The 14620-nt window shown below is 36.4% G+C and overlaps 1 protein-coding gene across 4 annotated transcripts; it reads left to right on the top strand.

Annotated features, from left to right (window-relative positions):
- Positions 1 to 734: 734 nt before the first annotated feature.
- LOC120626932 (protein ALP1-like) lies at positions 735 to 3680 on the top strand. 4 transcript variants are annotated; one of them, XM_039894742.1, is made up of 3 exons: positions 735 to 1257; positions 2174 to 2427; positions 3347 to 3680. In XM_039894742.1, exons 1-3 carry the CDS (start codon positions 965 to 967, stop codon positions 3391 to 3393), a joined length of 594 nt encoding a protein of 197 aa, XP_039750676.1. In that variant the 5' UTR covers positions 735 to 964; the 3' UTR covers positions 3394 to 3680. The 4 variants fall into 4 exon arrangements, with proteins under 4 accessions (XP_039750676.1, XP_039750677.1, XP_039750675.1 ...); XM_039894743.1 differs by having other exon boundaries at positions 2744 to 3680; XM_039894741.1 differs by having other exon boundaries at positions 2515 to 3680.
- The last annotated feature ends 10940 nt before the right edge of the window (positions 3681 to 14620 follow it).

Genomic DNA, 14620 nt, shown 5'->3' with positions numbered 1-14620 from the left:
CTGTGGATTGCACTTCATAAATGCTCAAAAGCACTGCATACCAAAATTATTTTGTATAAGTCATATTGGAGGTGAAAATTCCCATTTTATGCCATGTACCTGCTTTATGCATACCCGGGTCAAAAACCCTGTGCACGCCACTGACAACATGTAATAAATTTGACAAAAAATTTTGTTTATTATGGTGGAATTTAATGTTAACCATTGCATGCCATTGTGTGGCTGATTGTAAATTGAACTATTCAAATTGACTATACTACCTATACTACTATTACTATACCTTGTATACTTACAATCTGGCAATAAAGATTGTTATTATTAGTATTAAAGTGTTAACTGTTGCCAAATGTGCCTGTAATTACACCGGCAACCTCGCCCTTCAGACAGAAACACAGAATTGCGACAATGCTGCTTAGCGGCAGAGATAAGCATGGCGTTAGTACTTCCCCGGATGTGCTCTGTCACAAAAAGCTCTAAGTACTGCTACTACTACTGCTAAAAATACGTTGATTACCTTTAATGATTTATGATGTATATTATAAGCATTTATGTATATTATTCATAAAAATATTCAATAGTAATCTTAGAACCCATTACACGGCGATGGCGTTGTGTGTGTGTATATATTTATTTATTTATTTAACATAAAATCTTAATATACAACATGTTTTGACCCGACTCGGTATTCAAAACCAGGACCTAGTGATCCGCACTAAACAACGAGGCAGTTTTAGGGCCGGCGCCCATTGTCGGCATCGGCAAGGAACAGGATCCTTCGGCATCCTACATGCAAGCGCACACTGATGGAAACTATGCTTTGGCATGCTGCAACGTTCTTAGGGATGACGAGGCGTCCTTTAGCATGCCGCACCGTCCTGTAGCTTGCCGAAGCGTCTCAATATCGTATTTCTCGTCAAAACAGTTTCAGAGTTGTTACAAGCTAGTTGTGTGAGTTGTATTTAATATGGTGGACTGGGATCTAGTGCTCATAGCAGCTCTTGCTGAAGAAGAAGAGAAATCTAATCAATCAAGAAGATTTTGGGTGAACAACCTTTGGAAGCAACGATATACGTCCGGTGAATTCAACAATTTATTCAATGATTTGCGTTATGACGTGCGAAAATTTTATGACTACTATAGAATGAGTTATGAAAATTTTGAAAGTCTGGTTCATTTGCTTCGACCTTTCATGGAGAAAAAACAATCAAATTTTCGCACACCTATATCTGTTGAAGAAAGATTGTCTGTGTGCTTGAGGTGAGTAATCATACTAATATTATAAATGCGAAAGTGTGTTTGTTGGTTTGTCCTTCAATCACGCTGCAAGAAAGCCACGGATTGACGTGATTTTTTGATTGGGTATAGTTGAGGACCTGGAGAGTGACATAAGCTACTTTTTATCCCGGAAAATTAAATAGTTCCCTTAGTTAGTTAATAATAAACAATACTTTAATGTGTTAATAATCATATTTATTATTTTTTAATTCACATATACTCGTACAGGTATGATTCGAATGGTGACTTCAGATCGCAGACTACATTACTATTTCGTCTGAATCTATATTTCATGCTGCGCCGGTCATAGAACTGTCGTCGTGGAGCGATTGTTGATGACATTGGAGTCATATCTTTATTTTTAATCACATTAGCTTTGCTGCAGGTAATAATATGTTAAAGAAATTACAAATTCTGGTAATCATTGGTTTCAATATTCTGGTAATCACTGATTTCAATGTTTTGGTCTTGGCATCTAGGTATGGGTGTCGGTGTATATTTCAATGTTGAATGTATGTTGTCCTCGTTATTTACGGATGTTGCTTGGGGTGTGTAATAAGAAAAATCGTCCATGGTGTAGTTTGATTGATTCACAGGAGGTTTTTGTTTCGATGTGGATGGTTCATTAATAGATCTTGTTGTTTCAATATGCTGTGGTGCTTCTAACATTTCTGAATATTCGATTTCTGCCTTATTAACAATAAGCAATACATCTCTTTTCACTTGAAGTTGCAACTTTTTCGGTAAAGATTTTACTGTAGCAGACATTGATTTAAAAAATATATCTATAGGATGTTCATCTTCGTTATTTTTGGGTTTTCACGCAGGTTTTCCAAGTGGCAATAGATTAATAGGTACCTACCTAAGCTATATTTAAAAATATAATGTTTCTTTTCAGGTTTTTAATCACAGGAGTCAGTTTCAAAACTTTAGCATTCAATTACCGAATGGGATTTAGTACAGTTCGTTGTATAGTCCATGAAACCTGCCGTGTAATCTGGAATATTCTTGGCCGTATCGTTCTGCCAAAACCAACAACAGCACAATGGAAGATAATTGCTAAAGACTTTGATGAAATATGGAATTTTCCAAATTGTATTGGTGCCATAGATGGCAAGCACTTCAAGATACGAGCTCCAAATAATAGTGGAAGTATGTATTTTAATTATAAAAAATTTTTTAGTATCGTTCTGTTGGCTGTAGCAGATGCTAAATACAGATTTGTCATTGTCGATGTAGGTGCTTATGGTAGAAATAGCGACGGTGGTATATTAGATCATTCAAAATTGGGTTTAAAATTGCAAAACGACACCTTAAATATTCCTCAAAATGTGAGCTTACGAGGAATAACTGAAGAATTACCCTATGTTTTTGTTGCTGATGAAGCATTTCCACTAACGAAAAATATAATGAGACCGTACCCTGCGAATCAATTGGCAAATATAGAGAAAAGAGTTTTTAATTACAGACTAAGTCGAGCAAGGCGTATTGTGGAGAGTGCTTTTGGCATTCTTCAATCAAGGTTTGAAATATTTCAGAGGAGAATGCAAGTACAAGCAAAATATATAGATAACATCATTTTAGCCTGCTGTTCTTTACATAATTACATCATTAACAATGCAACGACGGAACTTCCAAACCCACTACAGGAAAGTGACATTTTAGAAAGTTCCGTGGATAACAATGTAGTTGGCGATACCGATATTATCATGTGCGAGGGTATGGTCATTAGAGATCAATTTAAACAATATTTTAACTCTGAACATGGGTCAGTTAGTTGGCAGAATAATATTGTCAATAGATCATAAAATACCAACGATCTATAAGTCAATGTAATTAATTATATATTATATATACTTATACTTATTATAACTCAATAAAAAATACAATGTTTATGATGCTTACTTACGTGTTTTATTGAATTCTTTGGCGATTTGCTCCCACGCATTATTTTTCATGTGTTGGTCACTGTAGTGACGCGATTTTATATTGTATAAACACTCGTGTAGACGAACTAAATTAATTAGCTTTTCTTCCGCCATCGTTGTTACAAGAAAATTCGTTGTTACAGCAAACAACCGATACACGCAGTGGTTACCTCGATTGTGTTGTGTGTGAGTCAAATGATTCAAATGGCGGATGCCTCCCCTCGCCCCGCAGGGCAAGCTATCCCCGAGTGGTGCCTCGGCGCCGGCGGGTACCGAAGGATGCCGAAGGATGCCGAAGCATCCCGAAGCATTCTTAAGGCTGCCGATACAGCAGCCTCAAGCATACCGAAGCGGTATTTTTGTTATTACGACCATATATAATGGAAATTTCTACTTTATTGTCATTATGTTAATGTATATTGCTATTTGCCACCTAAAATCCTCAGTCGTGCCGATGCCGACAATGGGCGCCGGCCCTTACTGGTCAATACAGCTTTATTGAAAAATCAAAACATTAAGAATTATACAGTTTTCATTGTGGTCGAATGTCAACAAAATGATGCACTGAGGATTTCTTTAAGTACAGAGTTTATATACACGAACGTTATCATTTAACTGTTCTTGATAAATGATAATTTACATAAAATCAAATTGAATTTTTATTGGATTTAAATGTATTATATGATAATTTAGTGGGTAATACTCGGTTTCTCTTTTGGGGGACCAAGTGAAATCCATGGCTCACCCTTTAAACTTTTTATAGCTTTGTGTGTTTTTTTAAGCAATAAAATACCACTTGCTTTAGCGGTGAACGACAAACCAACGAATGGTAAGTGGTAAAAAGTGTAAACACGACTGACTAGATTTGTAAATATGACTAGCTGTCGCCCGCGTTCTTAAATCACGTTTATTACAGTTTACACAAATCCCGTTCGGTCGTACTTCGGTCAAATTGCCACAAGATATGAAGAAAAGATAGTGGTCACTGGCAAAGTGGAAAGAAAGAGAACTCGAGGACGTAGCCCGATTTGTTGTTCGGATTAAATCCGCACTGCTCTGGTCAGCAAAGAGCATATTGCTTTACATGTAGCTAAAATTAGCGGTGATAGCCGTTCGTGGAGACCGAGTTCGAGCCCCCGCACGCACCACGGACTTTGCGGAGTTATGTGTGTTTTAAATTTAAGAATTTAAAATATCACTTGCTGTAATCGGTGAAGAATAACACCGTGAGGAAACCTGCATGCTTGAGCGCTCTTCATAATAATCTCAAAGGCGTGTGAAGTCTACCAATCTGTACTTGGCCATCGGTAAACTACGGCCTTAACCCTTCTCATTCTGATAGGAGACCCGTGCCGTGTAGTGGGCCAGTAATGGGTTGATGACGTGTATGTTGCTAAAAGTCAAATCAAATGGCACGACATCGTAGAAGAAACAACCCTCAGCAATGAGGAACACGACGTAGAGAGAAGGAGAGAGATAAATCCCATGGTAACAGTTTGTTTTTCTGGGTTATATATATTTATTGAGGGGAAGCCTGCCGTTGCCAGGCGGGTGATCAGTCGTCTGTAAGGACCACTACACCCTATTCCCCATGCTTGAAACACAGGTTTACTGGTGTCCCGGCAGCATCCTTCCCTGAAACCTACCACTCTCTTTCGTGAACCTAACGATATCCCCTACGGAGAGGTTTGCTAGGTCTTCTTCACTTGGCACTCAGCTATGAAGTGAAAACTGGTTTCCATCTCACCGCACTCTTTACAGGATGGATCATTATTGTTAGGTGTCTATTTAACAGGCAATGTCCTGTGGTTATGCCTGCTACCAGTGCTATATTGGTTCTGCTCTGTGACATTAGCTGTTTTGTCTTCTTCTTGTTGAATGACTTGAGAAACAATTTCGTTTGCATATATTGCGTTGAATTGTTCCATATTGCGTTAGATTCTCTTTCCGTGATGCATTCTATCACTCTTTTTTTGATTTTATATGGAGTCAGTATTTTTTGGGTTATAGTAAGTACGTAATATAAAAAATAGATTATGTTACTTTCCGTCATTTGCTTACCAACTCTATGCCAAAAACAAAGTTGATTGGTTGCTAAGTTAGGACGTAAAAGACAAACAGAGAAATAAATCATCATCATCATCAATTCAACCGATTGACAATTTGAACTGTAATTTATACTCATAAGAGCCATTGTACTCCGATGTTCAAGTATTTCAATATTCCTACCACTACTCCTCGATTGAGAGCAAGCAAATAGCCTACCTACCAAGCCTACCAAGAGCCATGAGCCTCCCCTCAAAATGGAAAAGGTTTGGGCAGTAGCCAATTACGCTTGACAAGTGTGGATTGATAGACTGTACCACGCCTTCCCGGATGCGGTCGTCCATGAGGATTCCCCACCTAAAAAAAAACAATATATTAATAAGCGATCAAAATTCAATTTTTAAATAATCATTTATCAAGAATAGTTTTGTGATAAGGTTCGTGTATATAAGCTCTAATCATTAAGAAATCCTCAGTTCACCATTTTGTTGACGATCAACCACAATGAAAACTGTGAGTTTCTTTTGATTTTTCAATAAAATTGTCTCGTTGGTTATGAGGTCACGGGTTCGAATCCCATGTCGGACCAAAACATGCACCAACTAGATATTTGTGTTTTATGTTATAAACTGTCATTTTTAACTAATAAATGGCACTTTTAGGAAAATAAGTAAGATAAGCTCGTGTGTAATAATACTGCTCGTTTTCCTGTTAAAGCTACTAATAAATAAATAATTCTCAGTATTACACCGTAGTTAGAAAGTTGGCGGTGTCAACTCCCGTGCCACGGTATCTCCACAGGAGTACACACACACCCTAACAGGGTTGTCATTGTAATTTATGTAAAATTTTCAAAAGTTTTAACAGATAAACTGACAGATATTTCCCCCCGCGTCTTCAATAGAAACGTGAACACAAATAGAGTGATTCCAATTTTTTTCCAAATTAACAATTATTTTTTATTTAATTTAGTGAATGTATTATTATTTATGTCTAACAGAAGCTAATCACTCTCTATATTTATTATAAAAATGAATAACAACGGTATCTAGACGGCCGACTGGCGCAGTGGGCATTAACCCTGCTTTCTGAGTCCAATGCCGTGGGTTCGATTCCCACAGCTGGAAAATGTTTGTGTGCTGAACATAGTTACTTTTCAGTGTCTGGGTGTTTATCTGTATATTATAAGCATTTATGTGTATTATATTCATAAAAATATTCAATAGCTATCTTAGTACCCATAACACAAGCTACGCATTATTTGGGGCTAGATGGCGATGTGTGTATCGTCGTAGTATATTTATTTATTATTATTTTTTTTTTTATCTAATATTGTTATTTTCAGTTATTCTACATCGCCGTAATTGTTTGCGTGTGCGCGGCGTACGCCGTAGCCAACGCTGAGCCGCTGTTTTATGATGTTACTAGCGGACCCCAACGCCATCTGTCGGGCTGATTTTTGAATCTAAACCATCCAGGGTGCCACCCAAACGCATACCGAACAATTCATTCAAATCGGTTCAGCCGTTCAGGAGGAGTTCAATGACATACACACGCACACAAGAAATATATATATATGATGTTATATACGCTCCCGGAGGTCGGTCGGCGCACCAACTGGGCTGATACGTCGGAGGTAATGAAGGCATCAGCCGCTCCGCAGCTCAGTTTTTCCCTTGGGGGTGAAACATTGAAGTGAACTGTTCTTGAACTATAAAAAACTGCTCATTCCTAAAATAAATGTTTTACGATTACTCTTGCCTTCTTAGCCAACCTTTCCTTCTATCTTTGATGATGTATTTGGATTAATAAATTAAACCCTTCTTCCTACTTATATATATCCTTCTAATATTATAAATGAAAATGTAAGTTTGTTTGTTCGCTTTCGCGCAAAAACTGCTTATCGGATCATGATGAAACTTTGTATACGTATTCTTGGAGGTATCAAAAGTAACATAGAATACTTTTTATTAAAAAAAAAATATATTTTTTACGAAGGATACAAAAATGTTTGTCAAAAATCTCATGTATGACTGTAGCTGTAGACAATGTAGCAACACGCTACATTGTCTACAGCTAATAGCGAATATACGCAGGCGAAGCCGCAGGGCATATCTAGTAATATCATAAATGTGAAAGTGTGGATGTTTGTTACTTAATCGTGCAAAAACAGCGGAACGGATTTGGATGGAATTTGGCATGCATGTAGCTTTTGACATGGAAAAAAACGTAGGCTACCTTTTATCCCGATTCCTTAAGTAGTTCCCAAGGGAAAGTTAAATTTTTTTCTGAACTAACCCGTGGGCAGAGAGCTTTGAAATTAAGTATACATTTCACCTATGCTATGGAAAAGGACATGTACTTTCTATACCGATCTCTGAATTAGTTCCAGTGGTAAAAAACCTTAAACCACGCGAATGAAGTCGCGGGTATCAGCTAGTAATATATATTCATTTTATTTGCGACTATAGTCGTCGCATTTTAAACTGAGTTGTCACCGACAGTAGAAATGTGCACGCAATGCAATCCGTTATCATAAAAATCATCAAGTACAACCTCTTTTAATTAAATTACAGGAAGGAGAGACAGATGGGGAAGATACGGATAAGGATTTTTGAAGTACTAAGAAATATCCCTAGAAAAGATAAAAACGGCCCGATCAAAAAAATAACGATCTATACAGTTTCTTATTTATCTTAAAAATTAAAAACTTTTATTTTCAGATAGCGAAAAATTGTTCGCGTTAATACTTAACATAAAATTAAAAAAAAAAAAATCAAAATTCAAAATTCATTTATTTCAAGTAGGCCTAATATAGGCACTTTTGAAACGTCAAGTCTGTCTGTGTGTAGTGACTCTACCACCGGTTCCGAAGGCAGATTCTACCGAGAAGAAGCCGGCAAGAAACTCAGCAGTTGCTCTTTTCCAACATTAACAATTAACATTTTACATTTCAAAATTCATTTTTCTATCTTGTGAGAGATGAAAGCGGAGCCGGATGCTTCCAAGCAACCTTGTCATTAATAAATTCATCAATTGTATAATAACCTCAATGAAATAAATGTGTTTTAACACATTCTTTAAACTTATGCATTGGTAGGTCCAAAATTACCTTAGGAATCATATTATAAAAGCGTATACTCAGTCCCACAAATGAGTTATGCACCTTTCGCAGACGATTAAATTAGATACGATATAATTTAGCATATCGATCGTTCCTATCCCGTTATCTATATGCACCTCTACAATTCTTACGTACATCACTACAAACCTAAACGCCTCTCGATAAGACCTCTCAGTGCGAGCGATATATCAGATAAATATGACTTATGACCCGAAGCATAAGTTTAAAATGCGAAACTGTACATCCCCAGGACGGTCATTTACGATTGAAAATGTTTACGTTATTGAAGGTTTCGTATAGTGGGTAAGGGAAGCTAGTGGGCAAGAGTTAATACATTATAATTGAATACCTCAAATGTATGCAATAATCAAATAATAAAAAAAAAACAATCTTTAAAATCCGTACTTAATATCATAATGCTGAATAGTTTAATAGCACCTCTAGTATATGGTACAACAGTGTTACTGTTTTATTATTTAAAAAACAGGCAACGTATATTATTAACAGGATTATGTGAAGGTAAAAGTTATTTGCATCTTTTCTTTTGAATTTCCATAATTACTCTTTAAACCTTCCCTGGACTTCCACGAATATTTCACGACCAAAATTAGCCAAATCAGTACGGCCGTTCTCGAGTTTCTGTATGATAAACGATCAGATATATATTTCAAATGAAAAATAACAAATATTATTGCAACAATTATCAAGTGACAAATCAACATAACTCAATGTCTAGGTCAACTATTCATAAATTATAATGTGATATTTTGTATTTTTGGGTATTTGCTAGCTATACTTGCACACTTATATATAACTTCAAAGCGAACCTGTTTCTATGTTCACATAATGATCATGATAATATTTCACATGGATTAAGCTTGCACCTTCGAGACGGACATAGGATATATTGTATTCGGGATACGATTTCTTTTTGAGGGTCTTGGTGGTGTAAAGATGTGGATATTTGTTGCGGAGATTATTACTAGTATCCTAAACTCCTACTAGTCACAAACGAATACATACATAATATGAAGGTTTTATTTCATTATACATAACACATAATCAAAGATTATATGTATATTCTAAGTATTTATGCATATCTTTATATATATATTTCTTGTGTGCGTGTGTATGTCACTGAACTCCTCCTAAACGGCCGGACCGATTTGAATGAATTTTTCGGTATGCGTTTGGGTGGCACCCTGGATGGTTTAGATTTACAAATCAGCCCGACAGATGGCGTTGGGGTCCGCTAGTTATTCATATAAATATTCATCAGTCATCTTAGTACCCATAACACAAGCTACGCTTACTTTGGGGTTAGATGGCGGTGTGTATTGTCGTAATATATTTAAAAAAAAAAAGATAGGAGGAAAGGTTGGCTAAGTAGGCAAGAGTAATCGTAAAACATGTATTTTATGAATGATCAGTTTTTAACAGTAGTCCAACAATTTAGTTCAATGTTTTACCAATAAGGGAAAAACTGTGCCGCGGAATGTATCCGCCCAACTGAGGCGCCGACCGACCACCGGGAGTGTAGAAAGCATCATAAAAAAGCGGCTCAGCGTTGGCTACGGCGTACGCAGCGCACACGCAAACGATTACGGCGATGTAGAATAACTGTAAACAATCTTTTCAATTACAATCTCATTTGATTAAGGTATAAAAGTTATTCTATATAAGGTAGGTACATTCTTGTATACTTTGCTCTTGGCACAGTTTTTTTACATATAAACAAAACCATGAAAATTAAGCTTAATTCACGTTTCCGCGTAAAGCAAGAGAATCTGTAAGGTGTCATTTTTAATTTCTTCTTTATACTCCATACATAACACATCTTTCGCAATGTACTCTATACGCACGTTTCACTTCGACACGGAAGCATCATCAGGAGAATTCAAGTTAACAATTATTCATGGTAAAGTCAACTTCTAATGAATTCCGCAAAGTAACGCCTGCTTCTGTTTGAAATATACAAAACACGTTTAAAGATCAATAATTAGTAAGTAGGTACTTTATTAAAAATATTCCCACCATTAACTCTGCAGTCTCATTAGTACAAAAATATTATTCATGTATTGACGTTCCACAGCTGGATATAGGCTTTCTCTCTCATTAGAGCATAGACCCACCACGCTGCTCCAATGCGGGTTGTGGGCTTAAACGACATTAATAATAGTGTAGCGATAATAACCAGGACTGAGGCTTAACTTGCTCTCCAAGGCAATGGGAGTTTTCTAACTCTGGGCTGATGCTCAGAATAATTGTTAAACAGAAAATACCAATACCTAACATGTATTGGGCGGACCCCGATCGAATTCACGACACCGAGATCCGTACGTTACCAACCACTAGACCAAAGAGGCAGTTTTATTGAAAAATCAAAACAATAGGAAACTTACAGTTTTCATTGTGGTTGAATGTCAACAAAATGATGAACTGAAGATTTTATAAAGGACAGGGTTTTTATACACGAACGTTATCATTTACCATTTAACTGTTCTTGGTAAACGATAACTTAAATGAAACCAAATTAAACATTGATTGTGTTTTAATGATTTGATAGCTAATGGGTAAGTTACTGGCCGGGGGACCGAGTTTGATCTACGGCTAGCACCTTTAACTTTTTAATTTTCGTGCTCTAACGGAGTTACGGGCGTTTTTTAAGCAATCCTCCTGTCCTGCTTAATATTATAAATGTGAGTTTTGATGTTTGTTACTCAATCACGTAGAAACGGCTAAACGGATTTGGATGAATTTTTTGCATGCATGTAGCTTTCGACGTGGAAAATAACATAGGCCATACCTTTGGTCCTGATTCCTTAAGTAGTTCCCGAGGGAAAATGTAAAATTGTTAACGAGCGAAGCTTTAGACCTAATTCTGAAGTCTACTCAGACGAAGTCGCTGGCAGAAGCTAGTTTAATATAAAGAGAAGGAAAACATTGTGAGGAAATCTGTATACCTGACAGTGATAATGTTCTCAAAGCCATTTTAGGTTTATGACTCCACACTGGACCTGGATCAGCGTGGTGGTCTACAGCGTAAACTATTATTTTCAAAAGAGGAGACCTTTGCTTTGTAGTGTAAGGGTAGGTATTGGGTGGGGAATTCCAAATGGCTCTAGCGGGGAATCGAACTCAGGGCATAAACTTGAAATGCCACAGCGCTCACCACTGTGCCAAGGATGTCATTATGAATATGATTATCAAACTATATGTGAATAATTAAAAAACAATTAACTTTAATCGAAGCAGATAAAAGTAGCTTTGTGGTACCGACAAATTTGTTTAAATAGTCTGCGTTCTGTAGAGAATTATCAGTGCAACTTTGTTGAAGCCAAGCACAATGAAAACCGTAAGTACCCTGTTGTTTTCTTTGACATGTTAAATAAAATTCAAAATTCAAAATTCGAATCCCAGCCGAATCGAATCGAAACTTCTAACTTTTTTAAGTTATGCGCGTTTTAAGTAATTAAAATATCACTTACTTCAACGGTAAAAAAAAACATTGTGTTTTTTTTTTTTGGCTATGAGGCCTATATTTGACGCAGTTTCCAACGACCCTGCTTTCTGAGGCCGTGGGTTCGATTCTCACTACTGGAAAATGCTTGTATGATGGACATGAATGTTTTTCAGTGTCTGGGTGTTTATAAGTATATTCTAACTATTTACGTTTCTTTTTATTCTTTATTAATAAGACAATGAAAAATATATTTTTCTGGGGAAATAAAAATTACAAACTAAAATTAATATTTACAATAAATATAAGCCGTCTAACTGTTCACTTATGGGCATTGTACCTAAAATGCTGGCGCTATTGCCCCTTTGATTTGCTAAAATCTAAATAAGCGCCAGCTCTTGGGTCACAAGACGTAAGGACCAATTTTTGGGACACGATGGAAATAAAAATTTTCTTTTTGAGTTTTTATGTATATTATTCATTTAAATATTCATCAGTCAACTACCCATCACATAAGCTACGTTTACTTTGGGGCTAGATGGCGATGTGACTGTTGTCGTAGCAAATTTATTTATTTATTTATATAGGCCATAATGACCTTTATTGATATAATAATACTTGTTTTGTAGCTATTCTTCATCGCCGTGATCGCATGCTTATGCGCAGCTTACGCCTTAGCCTTCCCGTTCCAACCTGAGGTGGGTCAATATGACCCGCCTCCGTACGGAGATATTGGACGGTCTGTTCCGCAGCCAGGTCAATCTTACGGTTGGGACAGAAGCGCCCACGTTCGGTCTGCACCTTAGTTTTTCCCTTGGGGATAAAACATTAAATTTAACGAGCGAAAACAAAGGCCGAAGATCAGTCATTTTTACACTAATCTCTGAACTAAACTAAAATGTCAAAGTGTATTGCCCTATTGCCATCTCTTTCATTGTGATCTTCATTGAAAAAGATTGCACCAGTATTAAACTCGTCAATTTAGTTAAGAGATTCGTGTACAACTGAATTGGCAAATTGTAAAAATCCTTACTTACCTTACCGAGGTTACTAATAACATAAAAACATGTAAAATAAAAATATGTTACTACTTTTCGAACCTTACTCTTGGCTATCTTAAACCCTTTTTGTTTTCGATGATGGAATTCTACTCTGAAATAAATGATCATAATTTAATGTATTTATGCGTTTTATTTATCCAGTGACTATTATTACGAGCATATACCGTCATGAAGCGGTGATAGCCTAGTGGTTATAGTTTCAGCTTTCCTTTTCGGGAGAACCGAGTTCGAGCCCCGGCACACATCTCGAACTTTCGGAGTTACGTGCGTTTTAAATCAAAGCATTTAAATATCACTTGTATTTAACGGTGAAGGAAAACATCTCGAGAATACCTACTTACCTGAAAGTTCTTCATAAAAGAAAGGATTAAAGTTTTTTTTAACACGGAAGAAGCGATGGCTGTCTATGAAGAACCGATTTCTGACCTATGAAACCATTATTGATAAGTTATAACTCAGATAAAATAAAATGAATTATTGCAATTATATATTATATTGAATTTAAAGCATAGTAGGTAAAACATTGGCCTACAATCCGGGGGACATAATTCACCTCTATCTTTTCGGAGTAACGTGCGTTTTTTTTAAATTATAAAGTTTACAACAAAAACCTTTGCGGTCACCATAATAGTCTCAAAGGCATTGGAAATGTACCAATCCACGCTTTACCAGCGTGATGAACTACGGCCTAAACCGCTCTAATTATCATATCTCTCAATCAGATCAGGCAGATCGATAATATAAACTAAAAATAGAAAAAAGCCCAAAATTGAGCCCTGTGGGACACCCAGTAAGGTCGATATAAGATAAAGGGCAATCAAGTTAAGTGCAACATTTTTTTGGCATAGTGACCCAGTTTAAGTAATAAGGTTTTATAAGGTTTAGGTTCAATGCAGTCGAATGCTTTGGATAGATCTCAAAAACACAAGTGGCATTCTGCGAACTTTCTTCTACTGCGAACTGATGATGGTGATGATGTTTGGAATCGAATATGCACCAATAAATAATGGAAGCGTGAAGGTTGTTTGTTGCAAATGTTATAATCACGAGTAGATGTACATCGTTCCAGTAGGTTAGGGCGTGATACTTACCTCTTCAATCCCTCAGTGAAACCCAAATGTTTGCATTTGCCTCGTAACCTGTGGTATTATGTTTCGCACTAACAGAATAAGTCACCATCCACTACATGTGGCTGTGGCGAGGAAGATCAGACGATGGAGCACATAATCAGGGATTGCTCAACGACCTTTTTGATCTTCCTGCTCGGACCAGTCTTGGATGGAGAATCTAAAATTTTCGTACAAAATAAATATTAAAAAAAATTATATTATATTATTAACATAAAAATTAAATTAAATTTAAACCGCTTATTTTTAGATAATGCCATACGACTAAATAATGAGAGTGATAGATTAATAATGGTTAATATCTTAAAAAACCTAGATATGAATTGCAGCGCGACCTACCAGGTCCAGTTTTATTTCCAAACTATGTAATTCGCGGCCGGGCGATCCGCTGCAGCATTTAGCTTGCTTTTTGCGTTTCTATACCCGTCGCAACTTCTAAGCGATAGGTTCAATTTGAATAATTTAAAAAGGAATTTGCAGGTATATAATCAAAATTAATATTTATAAAACTATTTATTTGGATAAGGATTAATATCATGATAGAAATGTCAACATATAACAATTATGCCAGAGTTTTGAAAGAAAAATTATAAAAAAGT

Source organism: Pararge aegeria, chromosome 10, assembly GCF_905163445.1.
Source record: "Pararge aegeria chromosome 10, ilParAegt1.1, whole genome shotgun sequence".
NCBI classification, from domain to species: Eukaryota; Metazoa; Arthropoda; class Insecta; order Lepidoptera; family Nymphalidae; genus Pararge; species Pararge aegeria.
This window is presented reverse-complemented; position numbering and strand designations above follow the sequence as displayed.

Coding starts and splice junctions, on each gene's coding strand:
- LOC120626932 (XM_039894740.1), top strand. CDS start 965: ATGGTGGACTGGGATCTAGTGCTCATAGCAGCTCTTGCTGAAGAAGAA. Junction 1,258..2,173: donor AGATTGTCTGTGTGCTTGAG/GTGAGTAATCAT, acceptor GTTTCTTTTCAG/GTTTTTAATCACAGGAGTCA.